At 34.9% G+C, this 21739-nt stretch overlaps 1 protein-coding gene across 1 annotated transcript in view; it reads right to left on the minus strand.

Moving 5' to 3' along the window:
* The window catches only part of LOC139605236 (cadherin-7), a 93569-nt gene that overhangs the window by 14599 nt on the left and 57231 nt on the right, over window positions 1–21739 (minus strand). The window contains exons 7-11 of the mRNA XM_071456582.1: window positions 15400–15653; window positions 11628–11764; window positions 9602–9723; window positions 8157–8274; window positions 5817–6068 (exon numbers count right to left, since the gene is read on the minus strand). Of these exons, the coding sequence (XP_071312683.1) occupies window positions 5817–6068; window positions 8157–8274; window positions 9602–9723; window positions 11628–11764; window positions 15400–15653 (883 nt within the window). The remainder of the gene's footprint in view (window positions 1–5816; window positions 6069–8156; window positions 8275–9601; window positions 9724–11627; window positions 11765–15399; window positions 15654–21739) is intronic.

Raw genomic sequence — 21739 nt, forward strand, 5'->3', positions numbered from 1 at the left:
AGCCACACATGTCTAAAAATAAAGCTGCAACTATATATTTTTTCCCCTAAAATTTTTGACAAATATATTAGGCAACAATTCTTTCCTCTTTTCTCAGTAGCTACCAAATGCATATCCAATAATCCATCTACTAATAGATATCTCATGACTATATTACTACATAATCAACATCACCCTTTCACATTTTTTGCCCCTGGCATCTACCTGATTCATCCTTTATGTATTGAATTCAGAAGCCACTAGTTTGGGGGATTTTCCTCCAAACAATATTTACATAAGCAGTTTAATAATATGAAATGTTGACCTTTAAAGTGACATTTGTGAAATTTCAAAACATTCTGATATTTGTATAATAAGCTGTAAATTATACAGCAGAGAACATAAAATTGTCATTAGATACAATTGCACTCCACTCTTAATGTTTTCCCTTATTGTAAAAGATATTTTAAAGTGAAATTACCTTGCTGACAGCACAAATAGATATTTCAAACAAGATTTCTATTGACATAACTCCTTAATTACTGTTTTTAACATTTACTGCCACATTTTATTGTCATATAAGTAAGCAGCTAATAATTTACTTTACTCAATAAATGCATTTTTACTCTACTGTCCCTCTTAAAATATTTCATGTTGAAAGTTAAAGACATGCTAATAAGTGTAAAATAAGAAACTTAGTAGGAAGGTCTGCCTAAAGGTACAATAAAAATCAAGATACAGTGAATGTTTTATATAGTGTTCCTTCTATCTCTCACACTTGCTTGAAGCCAAGAAAAATATGGAGTCTTTCTAAAGGTTAAATATTTTAGCATTTAGATAACTTTATAAGATTATTAATTTCTAACCTTTCCAGCAGCCATGAACAATAAAGTTTAACCTCTAAATGAACAAAGCTTTAGCTGCATTGCAGGAGCTGCAGAAGTGAATACAAGCCCTAAACAATTTTCACTGCTATTTAAATAAAATCCAAATGGTTTCGAACTTTTTTTCATTTCTCATTAAGTCATGGTGGGCTTTTATTTCCTACATTTATGACAAAAACAGACATTAAGTCAGTAATTAGGGACTGTCTGAACTTCTAAAAACCTAATTTCATGATTGTTAGAAAAGAAATAATACAGTGGAAAACCTTCAGGCACAAATGAGGGCACTAGATTAGCTCCATACAGATACATCCAGCTCATACTAAGGAGATAAAATGACAGTACAGATTTTGTATGTGATGTAACAAATGAACAAATCAATTGATATTTTAAGCTGCTAATTATAAAGTCCTAATAACCAGAATTAACAAAGACTGATTTAAACTAACCTTTTAATTCTTCTGATTTACCTAAATTTTTAGAAATATTGATTTCCTTTAACAGGTACAGTTGCCAAGCAAAAAAAAATTGTTTGTCTTTATAATAGCTGTGGTAATACACAGTTTTATCCTTGTGTCTAATATACATTAAATGTTTGTAGTTTCAGTACACCCAAACCAGTCTTTAAAAAAAAACACCTTCAAATGCAAGAGTGGATTTTTTCTTTTCAGTGTGCTTTTCAGTCTGCTTTCTGGAATTACCATGAAATTTCCATTTTGGTATGACCTGGTAATAAGTCAGGTTTAGTTCACCGAAACATATTTCTCTGGTTTAGTATTAATTTTTCCTTTTGTACTCAAGGCAACTGCAGCATAATTGTAAGGAAGCCATAAAAGTCAGAGAGGCCCTGAGGGAGAAGACTACATGTAGAGCTATACAGAAAGGCACAGAGCTAAATCACAAGCATTACCATGATTTGTATACACTACACCCCTAAGCCAGGAATTTACTATAGCAATAAGCCACATCAGCTGCGAGCAGATCTGCACACTGGTTTATGCCTTAGATGTGTCATGATTCATAAAGCTGATGATTGGAGATCCCCAGCCATCTAAGCAGCACACTAATAACCTATTTAGTTATACCTTGCAGTTGCCAGTACAGTCAGATAAGGTTTGGGGATTACAGAGGCCAAGACTCAGGAAACTTGAATTTAATTCCCACTTAACAAACTTCGCCTATACCTGTTGTTTAATCAGTTTGGACTGATATTTGCAAAGTGACTGTGACCTTTAAATGCCCATACTGAGTGACCCTAATCAACTCCCTAACTTTCAGAAAACAGCTGCTACATTTCATATTAAACCACTTTCTGGAAGTGTTGCTTTGGGTACCCCTAGTTGAATGTTTTCCCCGAGTTACACATTTATCACTTTTAAAACTGCAAGGCCAAACCCTACACATATTACATAGTCACATTCTGTATATGTTGTACCTATTAAGAGAATAGGATTCTTATCACTAGAACTGCTTCTTGTTTACGAATCACAGTTATGTGTTCTGATTGAATTTGGGTATTTTGATAATGATAACAAATTTGATGTCTTTCAACCGTAAAAAAATGATTCAAAGCTGTATTTTCAAATTTTATTAATGTATTATCCTTGTAAACTCTAGTGCCACACCAATAGGAAGCTTTCTTCAGTCTTCTTAAGAAAATAGGTGACACTAATAGATTACATTCAGAAGTATAAAAGACAATAATTATGAAAAAGTATTGTGACAATATAGCTTTCCATACAAAGAAAATACTTAACTTCTCAAATGTAATTAGGTTATCTAAAGGTGAATATTCTGTTTGTGTGATTTTATTTAAACATTTTATGCTAAACAGTTGTTATAAAAGCAGTTGTTTCTGGAAGATGCTAACTGAAAAACAAATTGCCTTGAATTAAATTACTGTATAATTTTCAGAAAAAGTTAAAAATAATTCTACTTGCTTGCCTCAAAATTATGTGTATTCCAAAATGAATCAAACTACCTTTTTGTATGCTTTTTATGATTTTTTTTTTCTTTCTGCAAAACTTAGCCTTACTGCATAATTGGAAAGCTGTTTAGAGTAATTAAAAAAATGCTGGAATTTTCTTGTGAAATAAAATTTAAAATTTAAACTCCATCAGTCAGTATGAAGACAAAGACTTTGTTTTTAAATGTTTTTAGCTTTTAAAAAATATTTTAGTTTGAAAAAATAGTCTATACCGTGTTATATGCAATTATTGTAAAAAGAGTGTAATTTAATAACGTTCTTTCTTCCTTCTTAGAGTCAGTGAAAACATTGGGCTTATCTAAAATGGGTTACTTGCTTAAGTAAAAGTAGTAACACTAAGAAATCCCACTGAGACAGTCCAGGTCCTGGTAAAGACAAATGGCTATGTATCAGCCATAGGGAGGTATGGGGCAAGATCAAAAAGTATATCATACTATAAGAAAGTAAGACCTGGTTGAGAATTTAGGACCCTGGTGCCAGAATGCATGTATTCATTCCATCTATGCAAATTTCATGCTTTCTCTGCTTTACAACTGGCACCCACATTAGGATGACATTTATTAATGTGACTGGATTTGTACTGCGTGTTAATCTTGGGTTAGGAAAAGATATTGATCCAGTAGACTGTATCCTCTTTTCACTGATAAAATCTTACACAAAATGTGCATCCCTTGTTCCAGCCCTGGAACCATTTGCCAGCAGCTGAAGCCTGTTTTTTATGCTATACTAGTAGATCGTCAGCATTTTTCTCAGGAATTAATTCAAAGGGCAAAAGTAAATTCCTAGCAATACCACCATGCAGCTGGTCCCAGAAAAAATATTCTAGGAGCAAATGAGAGAAGAAGAAAGTCTCTGGGACCAGACGAGCAGCTGGGTTTCATTGGGCATCAGGGATGCTTAGGTACCTCTTCTTTATGGACACTGGCATGCAGCTAAAACGGGATACAGTACCCAAATGCAGTTCTCAATGCCAGGGTTATCATACAAACACAGCCTAACCTGTTCCTGCAGCTTTGAACTGTACTCAAAAGGAACAGTTTAGATTGGAAATGATGGTGGCACATACAAATGTCTTTTTGGATAAACAATGTTGATGCCTTCAGACAGATGACGTTGGAAAACCAAAGTCTTTGACAAATAAAATCAGTGATGTGGTGGTAATATGCAAGCTTTTTCTACCAAACCCTTGTTCAGAATAATTGGAAAAAAAGCTCATTTGTTGGTTTATTTGTTGTATTTGACCCCTGGTGTACCGAGTAGAATAAGCAAGTTATTTGGTGCCAACATGCTTTGTCTCCACTCAATGGTCTTCTCAAAATCCTACTGCTTCTATTTAAGAAAAGTGTATGATCAGACCAAGCTGCATGGTACCTAAAGCAGTTTCCTGTGTAATCTTCAGAAACTAGCTTTTCATGTATAACAAAAATGGTGAGATTTACTTTTTGGATCAAATTAATTGCTATGGTTACAGGACTTTTATTCCCAAGTATATCGAACTTGAAGTTTAAAGCGGGTGTTTTTTCACTGATACTAATGCCAGTTGATATAAGAGAATATTTTTATATCTTTTTGAACTCTAACATTTAGCTTCATGTCCAAATAAAGTTCATTTGTGTACATAAATTGGCTAGAAATGCTACTAGAAAAATGGTATTTAAAAATGTTCATTAAAACTTCTGGCATTTTGGCAATAATTCCCTTCCATTTCTTAAACCTAGGCCTAACCATGTGTTGAGTGAGAATAAAGTCTTATGGTGTTAGATTTTTTATGTCACGTAGATGGAAAACTTTAGAAATGCCACCTCCTATATAGCTATATATATATATATATATATATATATATATAGCTACTGAGTAAGTTGTGCAGAGGTAGGGATTTTTATTACTCTTTAAAAAAGGTATGCAACAGGTTTTTCATTTTGGAGTCCTTTAGAAACATTTTAGCAGAAGGAACATTTCCTTCTAATGGTTTCCAGTGACATGAATCAGAGTATGAAAGAAGACATATCTGTACATGGTAGAAATACTGCCATGGACAGAAGTTTGGACACAAGTCTCTTGATTTGACCTATGCAAATTACTTGGATAACAGTGGCAAATAAAACATCACTGTGATTATACCAACATAAGAAGACTGTGGTCTTCTCCCTTTCCTTAGACTGGTATGTACAGACAGGGAATAGAAAAATCTCTTAATTGATAGCAACACTGATGAAAATTCTTTTGTGCTGAACCGGGTACCTTGTTAACATAAGAATTTTCAGACAGAACCCAAAACTTCACCTTTGCTCACCTTATTCTTCATCTTTATTTCTTGATTTGACCCTTATTTTCCCATTTACTGCTTAATGACTAGGTATTACATGAGAAATGCTAGGCAAACTAGGATGTTGACACTATTCCCCTCTTTTCCACTGCCTTTTATCTATTTGCAGTTTCACTGCTCAACATAAAATCCAGCTGTGCTACCATTTGCAGAAGTAACAAAAGATCACTCTGCAAATGATGGCAATTAATTATGATTCTCATGAGTAAATTGCATCTGTTTTATTTTCTGAATATCTTTTGTTCTCTGCAAATCAGTAAATGTTTAAAAGCAATTATGCCTGTGGAAAAGGGACACACTGATACCAGTTAATGGTGAGTATGCTAAACCAGATGCTTCCATAAACTTCAGTGTCTATTTCTTAAATATTGCATTTGATGCATGTCAAACTTTTTTTTCTTTTACTGTAATTTCTTATATCTGTCCGGAGGCAATTTGATATAGAAACAAATAATCTAAATTGATAATCCCAATCTAAAGGGGTTTTTTGTGCTAATGATACAAAACACTGTTCTTTCTTGAATACTATCTGTGCCTGTTCACAGAAATCAGGGTGGAGGGGAATGTTGAAGCTTATATGCATGTATCTTTTGCCATGATGCACTGAATGGAAAAGAAGGGTAAGAGAAAGAAGACATACCTAGCAGTGTCAAGACACAGGCCAATATTGCTATCAGGGCTCCAGTGCTAAGTCCTGCAGGCAAGATATATGCTTCTGCATTGCATGTCTGAGCAATACCATCTGCATCACAATCACAGACCCTGATGGTGAGAGTATTAGTGCTACTAAGTGAAGGTGATCCACTGTCCACTATGAATATTGGCAAGTAGAAAACAGACTGTTCCTGTCTTCGAAACCCATTTCTTTTGGTTAATACTGTCGCAGTATTATCTAGATAAAGGAATAAAAAGATAAATTATAAAATATGTGACTTTTCTGAAACACAAGCTTATAAATACTATAGCCTTCTACTTAAAGACTTTATAAAAACAATAAAAATATTTCAACAAGTTTACCTTTCCCAGTCATATACTTTTGAAGCTGCAGAGGTAAAATCAACTGAGAAACCACACACAACTAAACAACAACAACAATATATTTTCAACAAAATATATTTCAAAAAAGAAGAGTCCATTTTTTTAATCTAAGCTCACATTTTCACAATCTGGATAGATAGGTGAAGATGAGATAAATGTAAAAAGAAAAAAAAATGCCCTTCAGTTATCAGATTAGGTATCTAAATACATGTTTCCATGTATTTAGAAACATCTATTTTAACTATTTACAGCTACAGATATAATATAATTGGAAGCAATGACCATTTTGTTGGGAGAATAGGTTCTGAAGATTAATGAAATATTTTTTGAATGCAAAAAAATTCCCATCCATGCACAAACAAGGTAATTGGGCATGCAACAAAGAAATGCTGGTGTTATCAGACTCTTCTGAGATTCAAGATAGCTATTATAATCAATTTAAAATGTATAGATTGACAGTGGTCTGAGTTGTGTGATTAAAAAGCCCATGTGTTCAAGAAGATATCTCAAAACTCAGTGTACAGTACAGATTGAGAGCTCCTGAGAGGTAGGGAGTTACATCTCCCAGCATGTATAGAAATGTTCATTCTGTTGATCGATCAATCTATCTATCATCTATCTATCTATCTATCTATCTATCTATCTATCTATCTACTTACCTGTCTATCTATAGACAGACATGTTGGTAGTCAGCAAAGTTATCTTATTGTGTCATCTATTATGATCTATCTGGCAAAATATGCAAACATCTCTTGATATAACATCACATGAGAGATGCATAAAATTAACCAATGTTGAATGAGGCAGGTACTGCTGTGTCTTGTACCTCCACTGATTTTACAGGCATTACAAAAGTCTGGTATTACTCTTATGAAGTTATAAGTTCTTAGGGAAGAGGGTCTCTTCATTAACTACTTTACAGTTTTCATTATGTCAGATTTCTGAACAGTCCTATTCTAATGCACTTTTATTATTTTGATTGTGTTACTGTTAGAATCTTCAGTTTTAAACTGCAAGCTGTTCATATGAAGAAAATTAAGCATTTCATTAACTACATGTAAGGTAAGGCAAGGAAGATCTGCATGAAAGAATTTTATTGGGCCACACATTATACTTAGTGAATATTATTCAAAGTCTGCCTGTACAAACAGTGTCCTTCAGTGTCCATATGTTTGTTTTTCTTGTTTTACTAATAGGATGACTTTGTAGCTCTGGCTAAGTACTGATCCATAAAAGAGCAGTGCAAGAGCAATACCCTGTCTATTTAGTTCTGTTTGCTACAGCTAATAGCTAAACAGCCTGACACGTGCCCAGCTGCTGTACTGTGCAGTGCAACTAATGAGGGCAGTAATTAGAGTGTGTTCTCAGATATTTCAACTAACAGAAATGGGATGTCAGTGTGAGTCTTTGAGGAAACAGTCATAAGAAGTCTGTGCAAATATTATAGGCAGCTTTCATTATCAAAAGCATTCTTCAAGAGGGGACATACTTAGTTATGAAAAGATGTGTTCTTTCTAAAAACCAAACAAAACCTCCACAAATCCCAAAACATCTCCATCTATTGTGCACTCATTTTTTATGCCCTGAGTTATATTAATAAGACATGAATTCCTGGACATTTTTCAGTCACTGCCCCAAGGTAAAATATAATTTAGATAAAAACCCATAAATACATGCAAAAAATGTGAAGAGTGACTGATAGAAAAAAAAGAAAAAGTAAAGATTTAAAGATTTGATGCTGCTCTGCTTGGCTCAAGGCTTTAAATGATTCAAGCAACAGCTTAATTCCTTTGACAAATAGTCTACAGATAAAATTATTTGGCAGGCTGATTGTAGTTTATGTCTTTACCAGAACAGAAGTTTATGTAGGTCATAGAAAGCATGCTGCATTGAAAATGGAAGGTGCTATTGATGAATATTTACCAAATCAAAGTTTTCTTACCTTTGTTGTCCTGCAATGTAAAATTGTGGTTATTTGCTGCCTCTGCTGTTAAACTGAAGTAGAACTGATGGCCATTTGGTGGGTCATCCTTATCAATTGCACTAATTTTTTGGATCACCTGTTTTGAGATACATCAGGGTTTCATTGAAGCATATGTACATGTACATTACATAACCCCTCTGTTACCTACCAAAATATCAACCCTCCCTCAAGGTCTAATCATCTTGGATTTTGGTTTTCTAATCTCCTAGCATGTAGAGACTGTTAATGTGTGACTCAACTCTTTACCTGTACCAAATATTTTGGCCAAAGCAATGATCTGCAGGCTCTGGGAGAAAGTTAGGTCCTGTCATTTGCCAGAGCTTGGAGTAATAAACTACATAGCAGTGGAAGAAGTGTGTCTTCTGGATGGCTCTTAGTGTAATTATCAGTGGCTGTAATCAATGTTGTAAACTTTCACAAGGAAACCATGATGTTTCTGAGCATTCAAATTCATGTACTTTTATTTTTAATATAATGGAAAACAGAAAGGTACATTATATTATTATTGTTTTCTCAAATTTCATTACTAATAGTTCTTAAATTCATTTTCTAAAATTCTGCCAAAATCTACCTCTAAAGAAATTGTCACCACTAGTTAAAAACCACAAAAATTGGAAACTCCAGTTCTCCGGTCTAGTTCTGATCAGAGCACAGGGAAAACAGAAAGGTACAACAATAAGAGCATGCATAGTCTGTGTTTCTCATGAACACAAGGTAATAATCATAGTGGGTTTTTGTCAGAATTTAAGTTATGAGGTGATTTTGAAATGTGCAATAAACATCTACCACAGGAAGGACAATACATTGGGAGAAGGAATAAAAGCACTGGGAGAAGGAATAAAAGCACAAAGTCTTCCTGGAAATATGCAGGATCTTTGCAGGTGCAATATCTACAAGTTTTCTGGAAGTGGGAGGAGAGACTGAGAAAGTACATGCATTTTGTGAGGTCTTCCAAAGCAGAGAGGAAAAGGCCAAATATGAGGGTCAAAGAACTAGTGATAGATTTAGTTAAGTCTAGGACTACTTGGAAGATATTTGTGTACTCATTTTCAGAATGAGTGTGTACTCATTTTCAGAATGGTGGACATTTAATCTCTGAATGACCTTTGTGTTACTGCTTCCAACTTCCCACAAAAATTAAGAGAAAGCATGCGTTCCCAGTATTATTCAAAATTGGGTGAGTTAAGTAAAATGTATTAATTATACAAGTAAGAAAGCCAGAGATTTTAACATGTCTTTCAACCAATATTTTTTATACCTGGATCTTTCCTACTCTTTGAGTGTAGTGTTTATCAGAGCCTCATTCTTACTGTTATAAGAGGATTTTTCTTAAAGCTGGAAGGCTTTCATAAGGAATGGCTGATTATTTGGTAAAAATAAACAAAAAACCTATCAAGACATACCTGACCAGGCTGAGCATTTTCACAGACAGTTGTCTCATACTCCATGGCAAACTCAGGGGCATTGTCATTGATGTCAAGGATTGTGATGGCTACATAGCCTCTCCCAATCTGTGCTGGATTCTCTACAGGAAAAAGTCCAATAAAACAATTAAGAGGAGATCCTTGCAAGTTATTCTGAAGGTCATTATCTTTTTTATTTGCATTCTTCTTTTGGATATGCATGTCAAATCAATTATAATCCCTCCCTCAAATACAAAGGAAGCTCTTGTCTTGATCTTCTGGACCAACATTTACATACTCCATCTGCTTCAATTAATCTAAGATTTTACTCTCAGGATAAACTGGAAATCTTACTCACTAATCACAGCACTGAATCAAATTACATGGAAGGATAAAAGCAAGATGATGTAAAATCATCACCAAGCTAGCCAGACCATCACTATTCATATGGAGAATAGCATGATTATTATAGGTTAAACTTTTTTTTTTTTTCTGAACTTTAGATGGATCAGTCTATTGAGAAGTCAAAACCAGAATTTTATCAGTAAGAGAAAAGAAGAGAGGGCTGCATTCTGAAGCAAATCCCAAAATATTTAAAGTGCACACACAACTAAGTATTTCAATACTGTCATTCACATGTTGAACACCTTAAATATGAATCCCATACTAAACTGGTACACATCTCCAGCTAAACTGAGTATGTTCATTGTCCAGTGTCATACTTTAAATGCTAATTGTATTTTGGACTAAGCATAGGGACATCAGTGAGTCCAATAATTATTTTGCTTCTCTTTCAGAGCAGGGAAAAGAGTTGTTATAATCCTTTTTCACCAAAAGTGATGATATTAATGTTACAGCAGGACAAAATGAAAAACTTTACAAAACTTCAAACATGTATTTATTTTTTAGAGTGTATTGCAGCCACATTTTAATAAATATTTTAAGCATCCAAATGTTAATCACAAGGTGGGGTTTTTTGGCTTTTTTTTTTTATTTCATATGTGAAATGCCAGAGAAGCAAGCCTTTTTGAGACCAAATGTTTCCTCTGCTGAGCTAAGCTTATTGAAAACCAAGCAGAAATAAATATAAATTAAAGCAGTACAAGTTTTTACTTCTGCTCCTAGACCCTCATTTGTTTCAGGTATGCCCCTTGTCTACCTCATCAGTTTTGCTACCACCCAGGAAAAATTTTGTTTTGTGTTTTATGTTTTTAGGCTAAAATACTACTCAGGATAATAGAAGATAGATTCATAGAGACACTACACGATAAAGCTAAACTTTCAAGTTGAATGTTAAATTAAGCTCACTGAAATTAAGAAGTGATGAATTTTACAATAGCAAGCCAGAGAACTGATAACTTTCATTATCACAGCCCAACAGAGTAGTAATAAAGATGAAATTTGAAGATATAAATTCTTTAAATATAAAAGCACTTTACAAAATGTATTCAAAGGAGAACAAGTTTATGTTTGAGCCTGCATTAGAAGAATTCTTGTAGCGATTTGAAACCCTACATTTTTTTAACACTTTTTATCTTACACCAGAAAAAGATACCAATTACAAAATAACTTCTATAGCAGTATCTTAGAGTCAGGAAAATGAATCCACATTAGCATTCACATCCCCTTTTCTTTACAGCTTTTAAGAATGCTGTGGTTGACCAACAGCAATCAACTATGAGTGCCCTCATGGAGATGGGGTAACCATTCTTCTCTATCTTCCATATCACCTTTCCTGTAATGACACTTAGTGTGAGACTGCTGACTTAACATATTTCATCTTCCTTTGTATTTGTCTTTCAGAAGATAAAAGAATATACAAGGTGTGAAGCAAATGAAAGAGCAAACATCTGAACTGTTGTATTTTTATACTTTTATCATATAGATTTCTTTTGCATTAAGCAATATGTTAGTTTTATCTGCCACAGTTTGCAGCTGCCAGAATTTCTCTGAGTGAAGCTCACCAAAACCAAGCCTGAAGCTTTACACACAAACTATTGATAAAAATCTTTCTATGGATACTTACGACTTTCCATGGCCAAAACTGTGATATTATGAACAGCATTAGTTTCCCTGTCCAAAGATTTGGCAGTTGTAATGACTCCACTGTTGGCATCAATATTGAAATATCTCTCCAGATCTGTGTTTCGATCTATAGAATACCTAGGTAAAGGATGAAAGAAACTTTTCATTTATGCTCATTTACTGCTTGTAAAAATATTTCACATTGCTCAGTCCAGTTTCCCTGGGGCACTGAGAGAAGCAAAGCCACTTGCAAAGGTGAGAGAATTACACAGTAACTTGTGCTGAAAATGGCAGGCTACAGTCCCAGAGTGTTGTCCTAAGCGAGGTTATAGGTATTCCTCTGTCTTTTTTTTCTTCCTCTATGCTGTAAAACAAACTCAGAAATTAATCAAATAGCATCCTCCTGAGAGCCAGCTAAGGAGCAGGGGAGTTGGAATTTGCTACAAGGCTGTACCAGCCGGGCACTGATCCCATGGGGCTCGCAGTCTGAGTGCAGAGCTTTCTATCACCAGCACAAGACTCCCTGAGTCACCCAGAGCTGCAGGGGAAGAGTGAAAAAGGGGAGATGATGCAGCCTAGGGTCAACGGGTTGCATGTCATCACTGTCAGTTCACAGTGCTTTACTGTCATTAAACAAGCACAGGCTCATGCCCTGAACTCTTTGGCTTAACACATCCCAATTTGTTTTAGGAAGGGGAGCTCCTTAGGAGCTCCTTAGCAAACTGAAAATAGCATAAGAGAAAAGGTCAAAACACCTGTGGGTGATTTTCTTATATCCCTTTTGAGAGTAAGGGACCGCTCATCAGGCAGATTTAGATTTACAGCTGGAGTATTTTTGACATTAGATTTAGAATTGGGTCAGATCCTTGCACTCTCATTTAGGTCGAGGATGTACTCCAGAGCACCTCCCTACACTCAGGATGAATTGAAACGTCTGAATCGGATCAAGTGTGATCATTGCAATTACTGACACACTGATGATATATTAGGTTATTGATATAATATTAAACAAATTCTTTGAAGAACATGGAAAGAAAGAAATTTGCAAGACAGTTAAAAATGTGACTTCCTAGACACAATGATCTTATGAAACTATGTTTTTTTCTATGTTGCAACATACATCTTCTTTACTGCATTACTGTGTTTTTATGTTTGCCTCCTAACTGTATAATCTAAGTGTAGAGCCTTGTTACATAATTAGAATTGTTTACCTGTATTATATCACAGTGAGAGAGAGAATAACGAGTTGTAACGACAACAGTAATAGCAGTTTTTGTGGATTACTGCTTTCCCTCTTTCACTTTCTCTTTTCTTCTTTCATTTTGTCTTAACTGTAGGCTATTTTTCACTTTATTTCTTGCCAGCACTGTTGTTTATTTGGTCAGCAGTGTTCTACAGCTGCTTTGAGGCTGGCAAGTTTCCCCATGAGACTATACCTGTCACCTCTGCTATGTAGTCAATCTTGGCAGGCCTCACAGCTGAGATTCAATCTCCTGCCAGATTTCCCTTAGAAATCCTTAGATTTCCCAGTTATTAAGACTATTATTATGCAACTTGAAGAGTCAAAGGAGAAGGTGGAGAAAGAGAAGGAGAAGGAGGAGATGGAGAGATGAGAAAGACAAAAAGGAAGAAAGCAGTAAAGGAGGGAGACAATGAGGGAGAGAGGGAAGGGGGCGGAAAAGCAAACAAGTTATATAAATTGGATGATCTCCTTATGAAACAAGGAGAAAAATAATTCTATGCATAGGAAGCAGTTTCCCTTATTTATAAGCATTGTATCCATACTCAAATTCTAAAAAAAATATTTTAAATATATTTAATCCTTTAATTCCTCACAGCCATAGTACTTGAAAATCTTTGAGCTGCAGGGGTTTTAAATCCCTTATTTAAGCTAGTTCAAACATCAATAGTTCTCTGGTCCTTATGAGATAACCTCTTATTTTCAAAATATTTATTATTTTTCCTAGTCCTTGGTATTGTCAAGGTTCTGTGTCTGATCTTGTAATTTCAACATTTTCTGAGTTGTAACAAATCTAGATTTTAATCAGTATAAATATAATCCAATGTTTGGAAGTTGGAATACTTATTTATAGATTAATAGTTTAAACTCCTTAAAGAGATCATGAAAAGTTTTATGCATTAATCCTCCTTAGCAGATTCCAATTTTAGGTGAATCTGTCTCTGATGTATCAGAGCATATGTAGAACAGCTTTAAATTTTATTATCTTTCAGTACCTTTGACCATGTCCATAGCAGGTGCACAAGCACACAGATAAATCCTCACTACTTTTCTTTTTTCCTCTTCCTCAGATTCCAAGAAACTTTGAAGCAGAAGGAATCTTCAAGATATTAGAGGGCGATATTATTATTTTTTATGCTGGAATTGTAAAAATTAACCAGATCAAGGCCAATAAACTCATCTTTATGTTTACAAAGGAGTCTAAGCATTCTGAGCATGGCCTGCATTAATAGAATTATGTTTAAGCCTATTCTAAATGATTCTGGTAACCAGATATTATACACCAGATGCTAACATTAGTGCCAAAAAATACTGACACAGCAAAGATAAATTTCACAAGTAAATCCATGCCAAACATTCATCTAGGACTTATTTATACATGATAGGAATCAGCTATTTTGAATAAGTTGCAAATATATAATGAAGGAGAGAGAACACTTGCATCACCTCTAGGAGTGAAACATATGCTTTACTTTTGCAAAAGATCTCTGCTTTAGAAATTTCACTTGATTCCCAAGTTCATTTTCAATGCATGAAAGGAAAGACTTAACATTATGAAAACAAATACCCACAAAGATCTTTCATATGTATGCCCTAAGTGAGCAATAAAAACAAATGAAACAGTACTAACTTTTAATTGTGTATGAGTTCCTCCCCCTGCAGGTGTTTAAATTCACAGAGTTTCTAAGTTATAACCATTACTCTCTAGATCCTTTGCATGCTCCTTTGAGAATGAATATTACTACTCTGCATAAGAAAAATAACAAGTAGCTCATTATTGTTGTAGTTAAGGTGGTGAGTCTTTGCTCTTGAGCTCTGACCTTAGATACAGGCAAAGATTGAGAATTTGTGTTCTCTTATGGTTTCTCAATGATCTTGTACATTATATTTTGGAAGACTTGCCGGTTTTTCAGACACTGACAACAAAGGAAGAGGGCCTTGACAATTTATGAATTTCCAGTGATCATTCCTCTTCCCATTCAAATGGAAGATATTTGGCTGCAGCAAAATTTACAAAACCAAAACCCTCTAACCATCCTGACTAGACAGGATGCATCTCATCCTGTCCACTTTTCTCATGTAAAAAGTTCTTATGAATGTTTCCAATTTATGTCCTATTACATTCTGATTCTTAGTGCACACAGACTATGAATCATTATTCAAGCATACATGTATAATATAGATATAATTTTTGATCCTGGTTGATTTAAGAGAACATAACTTGCTATAGATAATAATAGGCTCTTCCTAAGCTTAGAGAGTAATAAATATGAGCAATATTTTTAGGTGATTTCTTCCCTTTGGGATTCTGAAGCGATATCTTCTCTTTGTTTCACAGAGATTTCAACTTTTTTTTTTTTCAGAGATTCTGTAGTTCAGGTTATAAAAGTTATGCAAACACACAGAACATCTGAATCTCCCTCTGCAAGGGAATAAAACTTATTAATGACTTCCAGTGCAACCAAAGCCCCTCCCACCACAAGATGAACAACTTCAATGCAAAGGCTGAGTAAATAAGAACTCTTGGAATTACCTGACAGGACTATTTGAGGCATCAGGATCATGGGCTGCTACAGTTCCAATGATTGTTCCAACCTTTGCTGCTTCAGACACCACCATGGAGTACAGACGGGAGGTAAACACAGGTGGCTCATCAACGTCCTCTACAATTATCTTCACTGTTGTCATATCACTGAAGGGCCCCAGGCTCAGGAAACGAGGGTCAACGTGCATATTGGCTGCTTCTATCCTCAAGGTATAGCTTGTCTTGGCTTCAAAATCCAGCTCCTATACAGGCAAAAGTTATTTGGAAATTTTATTATTCAGTGATGTTGACACAAAACTGTTCTGCTTAAAACTTTCAGTAAGTATAAAATGAAAATACCTTTGCCATTTGTATACAACCATCACTTTTGATGACAGACCATAGCTCATGGTTAATTTTTTAGCTTTCTCAAAACACTATTTTCAGTGTCTCACTAGTGAATATTGTGCAATGACTTAAGTCATTAAGATAGTTCTAACTTGTGAGTGAAACAAATTCATAAGATAATTGCAAAACTTTCTGTAACTTCTTTGAGGACCAGATTCTTACTGATTATTTCACTATTGTGAATTAATACTTATTTTTGTCTTATTAATATTTTATCTAAGCTCATGGCAAATAACAGGTGACATACTACCCAGATATAAGAAGTCAATATAATCTTTACAGGTTACTTACAAGTAACCTCATTCAGAAAACTGTGGGTGGGATTCTTTTCTGTCTTAATTTTTTTTTAAATTTATTGGGTTTTGTATAGTATTTGGATTGAATAAACAATCTTTTCTACTGTATCTTATAAATTTGAGTAGAAAATATGGCAATGACCTAAATTACACTGCTTATATCACAATATTTTGTACTGAGATGAAGTCTGGAGATTGTTTTGGTTTGTTTTGCTTATTAAGCAAAATACATGTAATTTTTTGTATCTTCCTTCTACTTTAATTTTCTTCAATGGAAGTTTCTTTTCAAATAAATACTGCCTTAGAATCAAAAACTACCCCCCATTAAAATGAGACATCTGTGATCTGAGGATATTCAGATTCTTCAGAAAGAAGAAAATTTTATTTGAGGAAAGAATAATTTTAGCACAGAGGCCATTACTGAAAGAAAACATAAAGTTAATATTAGAACCTTTTACCCTGTATCTATAGTCTTAGTTTGACAGCTTGCACCAAACATCCAACAAACTATTCCTTTGAAATTCTAAATTTAATCATTGTAAAACAGCAGGAAAATACTGAAGCACTTCTAAAGCTGCAGTCTGGTTACTCAACTATGTCTTCAAACTATAATTCCAAGTGTATAAAACAGATTAAAAATGTTTTTCTGCAGTTCTGCTACTGAATACATCACAGGGATCTGAGATGTGCTTGCAAATTAATCCTCCAGCATCTGCAAAACATTCCAGTATTCACTCAGAGGAGCAGCAGAGGTGAAACACACATCTGTTGACCTACAAGGGCCTAAGTTCTCCATCTAGTTACAGTCGGATAAATCCCAAATGAACATCTTAAAGTCAGCGATTATGTTGATGCGATAATACAGCTGCAAACAGTCTAGATTTAAACATGAAAAATGAACTGCAGCACAACACACTCAGAAAGGCACTGAACTTTTACAAACTCTGTGTGGCAGCAAAAGCTTCTCCAAATGGGAATATTTGTGATCCTCATATTATGCAAGCACTTACTTCTTGCATTGAATCAAGCTGCAATATCCACAGCTCTTGGAAAACAGATATGCTGAAATAGAAAGTTTGTCTGGATATTGCTTCCTGTACTGGATACAACTGGTCAGTATTTTTTAATAAAGCATGTATAATAGGTTTTTTTATTTTCACTTTGGTTTTATATTTAAAGGACAATACACGTGTTATGAAACAATCTCAAAGCCATAATGCAAATGCAATGTGATGTTGGAATGATGAAAATGCCTCAGAAACTTCATTTTTGGTGATAACAACTAGGCAAGTGATACGACCAGATGAGCAGCAAGGTTAAAGAGTGGACAAACTCTTAAGACATCTAAAGGCATTACACTATAAATCAAAAAATTATGACCCGAAAAAACAGCATAATAAATAAAGAAATGATAACCCAAAAAATGTGAAAGGCAAAAGGCTAACATTTGTTGAACTAGGAAAAAAAAAAACAAACAAAAAACCCAAAAAAACCACTAAAACCAAAACTCCCTGTCAAAAAACAAAACCACTGACCCTTCTGCAAACAGTATATTTTCAGTCAGAATGTGCAAAAGTATGTACTGGAGAAAGGAAAGTTAATTTATCCTCATGGCATCTGTTGAAATTGGGTGATTGAGATTACGATGATACCTAATCAAACACATGAAAATTTATCATGACACTGCAGAAAAGATAGCTTCTTCTGATACACTAATGTCAACAGCATAGTCCTTCAAAGTAAAAAGAATTATGAAATTTCTGATTTAATAGACAAAATTTATACCATATATGTAATTGGAAAAATTATATAAATTTTAATTTTATTTTAATAGAATAGTACAACAAAAAATAAATACTCTTCAAATTAATTTTAAGACACTCACATGTCTCTATATTGATTAAGAAAGACTACTTTAGGTCTTTATTAACTGAAATCATAAAGAAGTGTTTTTTCATATGAATTTTTATCATGAAGGAGTGTTAGACTAGTAGTAGGGAATTCACCAAAAATACACATTCATGAGTAAAGTATTTCCTCATAGAAAAGGATGAAAACCTAACAGTGGTGTAGATATGTATTCTAAACAGTCTTACTAAGTGCATGTTCAACCTTCTCTAACACAGCTATGTACATATGAGAAAACCACCATATGGTCCTTAGTGTGATTGTAGCAAAATTCTTCCAGGAAAGCTATCAGCTGGTGAACGCCTGCTTTTCACCAGTCACTAGTAAGGGAATCTCAGTTACTGAAAGAAGTAAACATCTGCTCTTAGCAACATGAATCCTTCTGTAGGATTCCCTCAGGTATATTCTGGTACCCAATGCTGCTGGCAGCATTCAAGATGGATAAAGATCCTTGTTAATGAAAAATAAATAAATAATATTTTAAAATCAAATCTATGTACATATACAGTGGAGATGGTGTTTAGAAGATGGCAATTATGGATGGACAAATGGATTTTACAATATTAAGTGATTTTGTTGCAGTGGCAATAATGTTATTGTCATTTCTTTCTAGCAGAACCTGTCTTCTGTGGGGTGTGGCAATGTATACAAAAGCTACAGTCATCATCCTGAATCTGTTGCTCTGAGATATACAGCCTCAGATCCTGTGGGGAATACAGAGGTATCAATCAGAGTTTGAGGCAGAATATAATCTGGGAAAAACAAACAAAATATCTAAGATATGATTAATGTGCACGAGCTCTTAAACTGGCATAAATATCTCAGCATTTTTTAGATAATATAATGAAGAAATTGCATGCTACACACACTCATGAGAGACAGAGAAAGTGACCTGAAAAGATTTTCTTTTTTTGTTTCTTCTTATCTAATTATCATTGGTGTCTGTTATACAGACATTATTTAAATGGCTTTTGGATCATGCCTTCATTATTTCCTGCTATAACAAAAGCACAATATTCCAGTGATGGAACACCAACTTAAGAGACTGCAAATCACTACAGCAATGGTGAAGGTTAAATGGACAACATATACGTCAGTCCTTCAGTACAGTGAATAGAGCTTAACAACTTCATTAATATCTGTGCATTAGTCTTATCTGATTAGATCCCACGCAGGATCCATATCTTTCCTTTTGTGAGGTCTGTCTCTTTTTTTCTTCTTTTCCTTTTAAGGGGTAAGAATTTTATCCTCTCTGAAGGAAAACAAGTCTTCTATTTTAGAGAGGCTGGATAGAAAGTTATAACTCATAGAAAGCCCATTTTTATAATGCTCATTTTTATTGCATGGTAACTTTGTAATAATGTACTTTTCAGAGGTGAAAATCCCATTTTTAAGCCCAGTTGAGGTTTTATATTGAAAACCGCAGTACATCAAACAAATGCACACAATCTCTCAAAGGAACCTGGGAAGCTTCAAGTTCTTACATTGTAAACTCTGATATAGAATTGAAAGAAAAATTTCTAGCTTAAAAAAAAAAAAGAAATGTTAAAAGTAATGGAAAGATAGCTTTTCACTCAAAAGCTTCTGCATAAACCCTATCCTTCCCCCACCTCCATTTTATAATTGCCAATATTGCTTTTAGAATGAACTCAGGTTTTAAAATAATCTCTTAGCAGTCAAATTCTATGAGAAAGTATGTTACAACAATATTTTACCCTTTAACATGCATACCAGTTAGCAATATTGTGTTGGGACTGTGTATTGAGGGTAGAAATGAAGGCAAAGTGAGCAAGAACTCTGCCATGGGAAATCTTAATGCTTGTCACTTTCTGCAGTAAGACATAGCAACCCTCACTCTACAGAGTATTTAGGGGTCTTTGGTCTTTTTTTTCCCCTCCCTTTAATCCACTAAAATCTCTCCATAGACTTCCAAATGGCTTTTTTTAATGTCTCATTACATTTCAAAAAGTCACATATGATACATAAAATAAAAATATACCTTGCAGCCTTTTTTTATTATTAAATTACTATAATTACCTAAAGTACCAAATATTTGATAAAAGTGTAGGTGGATACAGAGCATCATGTTTTTATCTTTAGATATTTTGCTACTAACCTATTAATATTACTGAAGTCTAACTTGAGCCTGCTACTTTGTGGATAAAGTGAGATCTGTACTTAAATTATGCTTTTTTTAGTACACTATTTCTAGTAATAGTGCTTAGGAAACCGCAAGAAATAAGGGTTTGTATATATACTTTGCCTAGAAAGCAAAGCCAAGACTCCCTTCATGTGTATTGCAATTTGATTCTGTCAAAAATCAACATGAATTCACTTCAAAATTGTATATAGCCTTGCATGGACACTTCAGAATCTGTTGTATTAATTGACTGAATCATCATTTGCTTCCATAAATGTTTCTTTGATTCTAAGATTTTTACTGCAGAGGAAAATCTGACACATTTTTTCAAACTCCAATATATGCAGAAAAATTATGCTTTTTCTCCAAACACCCTCAGCACTGTGAAATTGTGTTATGCAAATGATCAGAGTCTTTACTAACGGAGCATTGATAGCAGTATGTAAATTACAAATGAAACCACAGGAAGGAATTGATCCTACTCTACAGATGGAGAACTGAGTCACAGTGTGAACGAAGAAAAAAATTTGAGATACTTCTAAGAAATATAAATGCCTGATTCCTTTTCATAAACTCTATAGCTCTGATTTTTCTGAAAAGATCACATAAGATGTATGTTTTCCTAAATCCAGCTTAAAGGCAACTTACACATCTAGTTTAGTTTTAGTTTGAAATTGGCCGCCCATGCCTTTGACCTGTGCACTCTTCACTGAGTTAAAAACTGGCCAGGCTCAGAGAGTTGGTAGTGAATGGAGTTACCTTCAGTTGCCATCCAATCACTGGTGTTCCTCAGGGCTCAGCCTTCAGTCCAGTCCTGTTTAATATCTATAAATAATTTCGATAGGGGGATCGAGTGCACCTCAGTAAGTTACAGACAACACTAAGCTGGGTGGGAGCCTTGATCTGCTGGAGGGCAGGAAGGCACTACAGAGGCACCTGCACTGGCTGGATCAATGGGCTGAGGTCAGTTCAACAAAAGTGCAGGGTTCTGCACCTGAGTGACAACAACCCCTGCAGTGCCACAGGCTGGGGGCAGAGTGGCTGGAAAACTGCCCATCAGAAAAGAACCTGAGAATGCTGTTCATGAGCCAGCGTGTGCCCACGTGCCTCAGAAGGCCAATGATGGTATGAAAACCATTGTGTCTGGAGGGACAAGGGCAGCGACTGCCCCCTTGAACTTGGCACGGGTGAGAACACACCTTGAGTCCTGCGTCCAGTTTTGGGCCCCCATTCAGGAGGTGTTGGAGTGCAAGGAGAAGGGCAATGGAGTTGGTGAAGGGTCTAGACAATAAGTCGGGTAAGGAGTGGCTGAAGGAACTGGGGTTCTTAAGCCTGGAGAAAAGGAGGCTCAGAGGCAACATTTTCCACAACCACTTAAAAAGAGATTGTAGTGAGGTGAGGGTCAGCCTCTTCTCCCAGGTAACTAGGGATAGTACAAGACAACACAGACACAAGATGTGACAGGTAAAGGTTCAGGCTGGACATCACAAAGACTGTTTTTCACTGGGACAGTACTTAAGCTTGGAAAAAGACTGCCCAGGGGATCATCATCCCTGGAAGTGTTCAAGAAATGACTGGATGTGCCACTACAGTTTAG

The sequence above is a fragment of the Agelaius tricolor genome, unplaced genomic scaffold (genome assembly GCF_023055355.1).
Source record: "Agelaius tricolor isolate 1412-34295 unplaced genomic scaffold, bAgeTri1.0.p SCAF_2, whole genome shotgun sequence".
NCBI lineage: Eukaryota > Metazoa > Chordata > Aves > Passeriformes > Icteridae > Agelaius > Agelaius tricolor.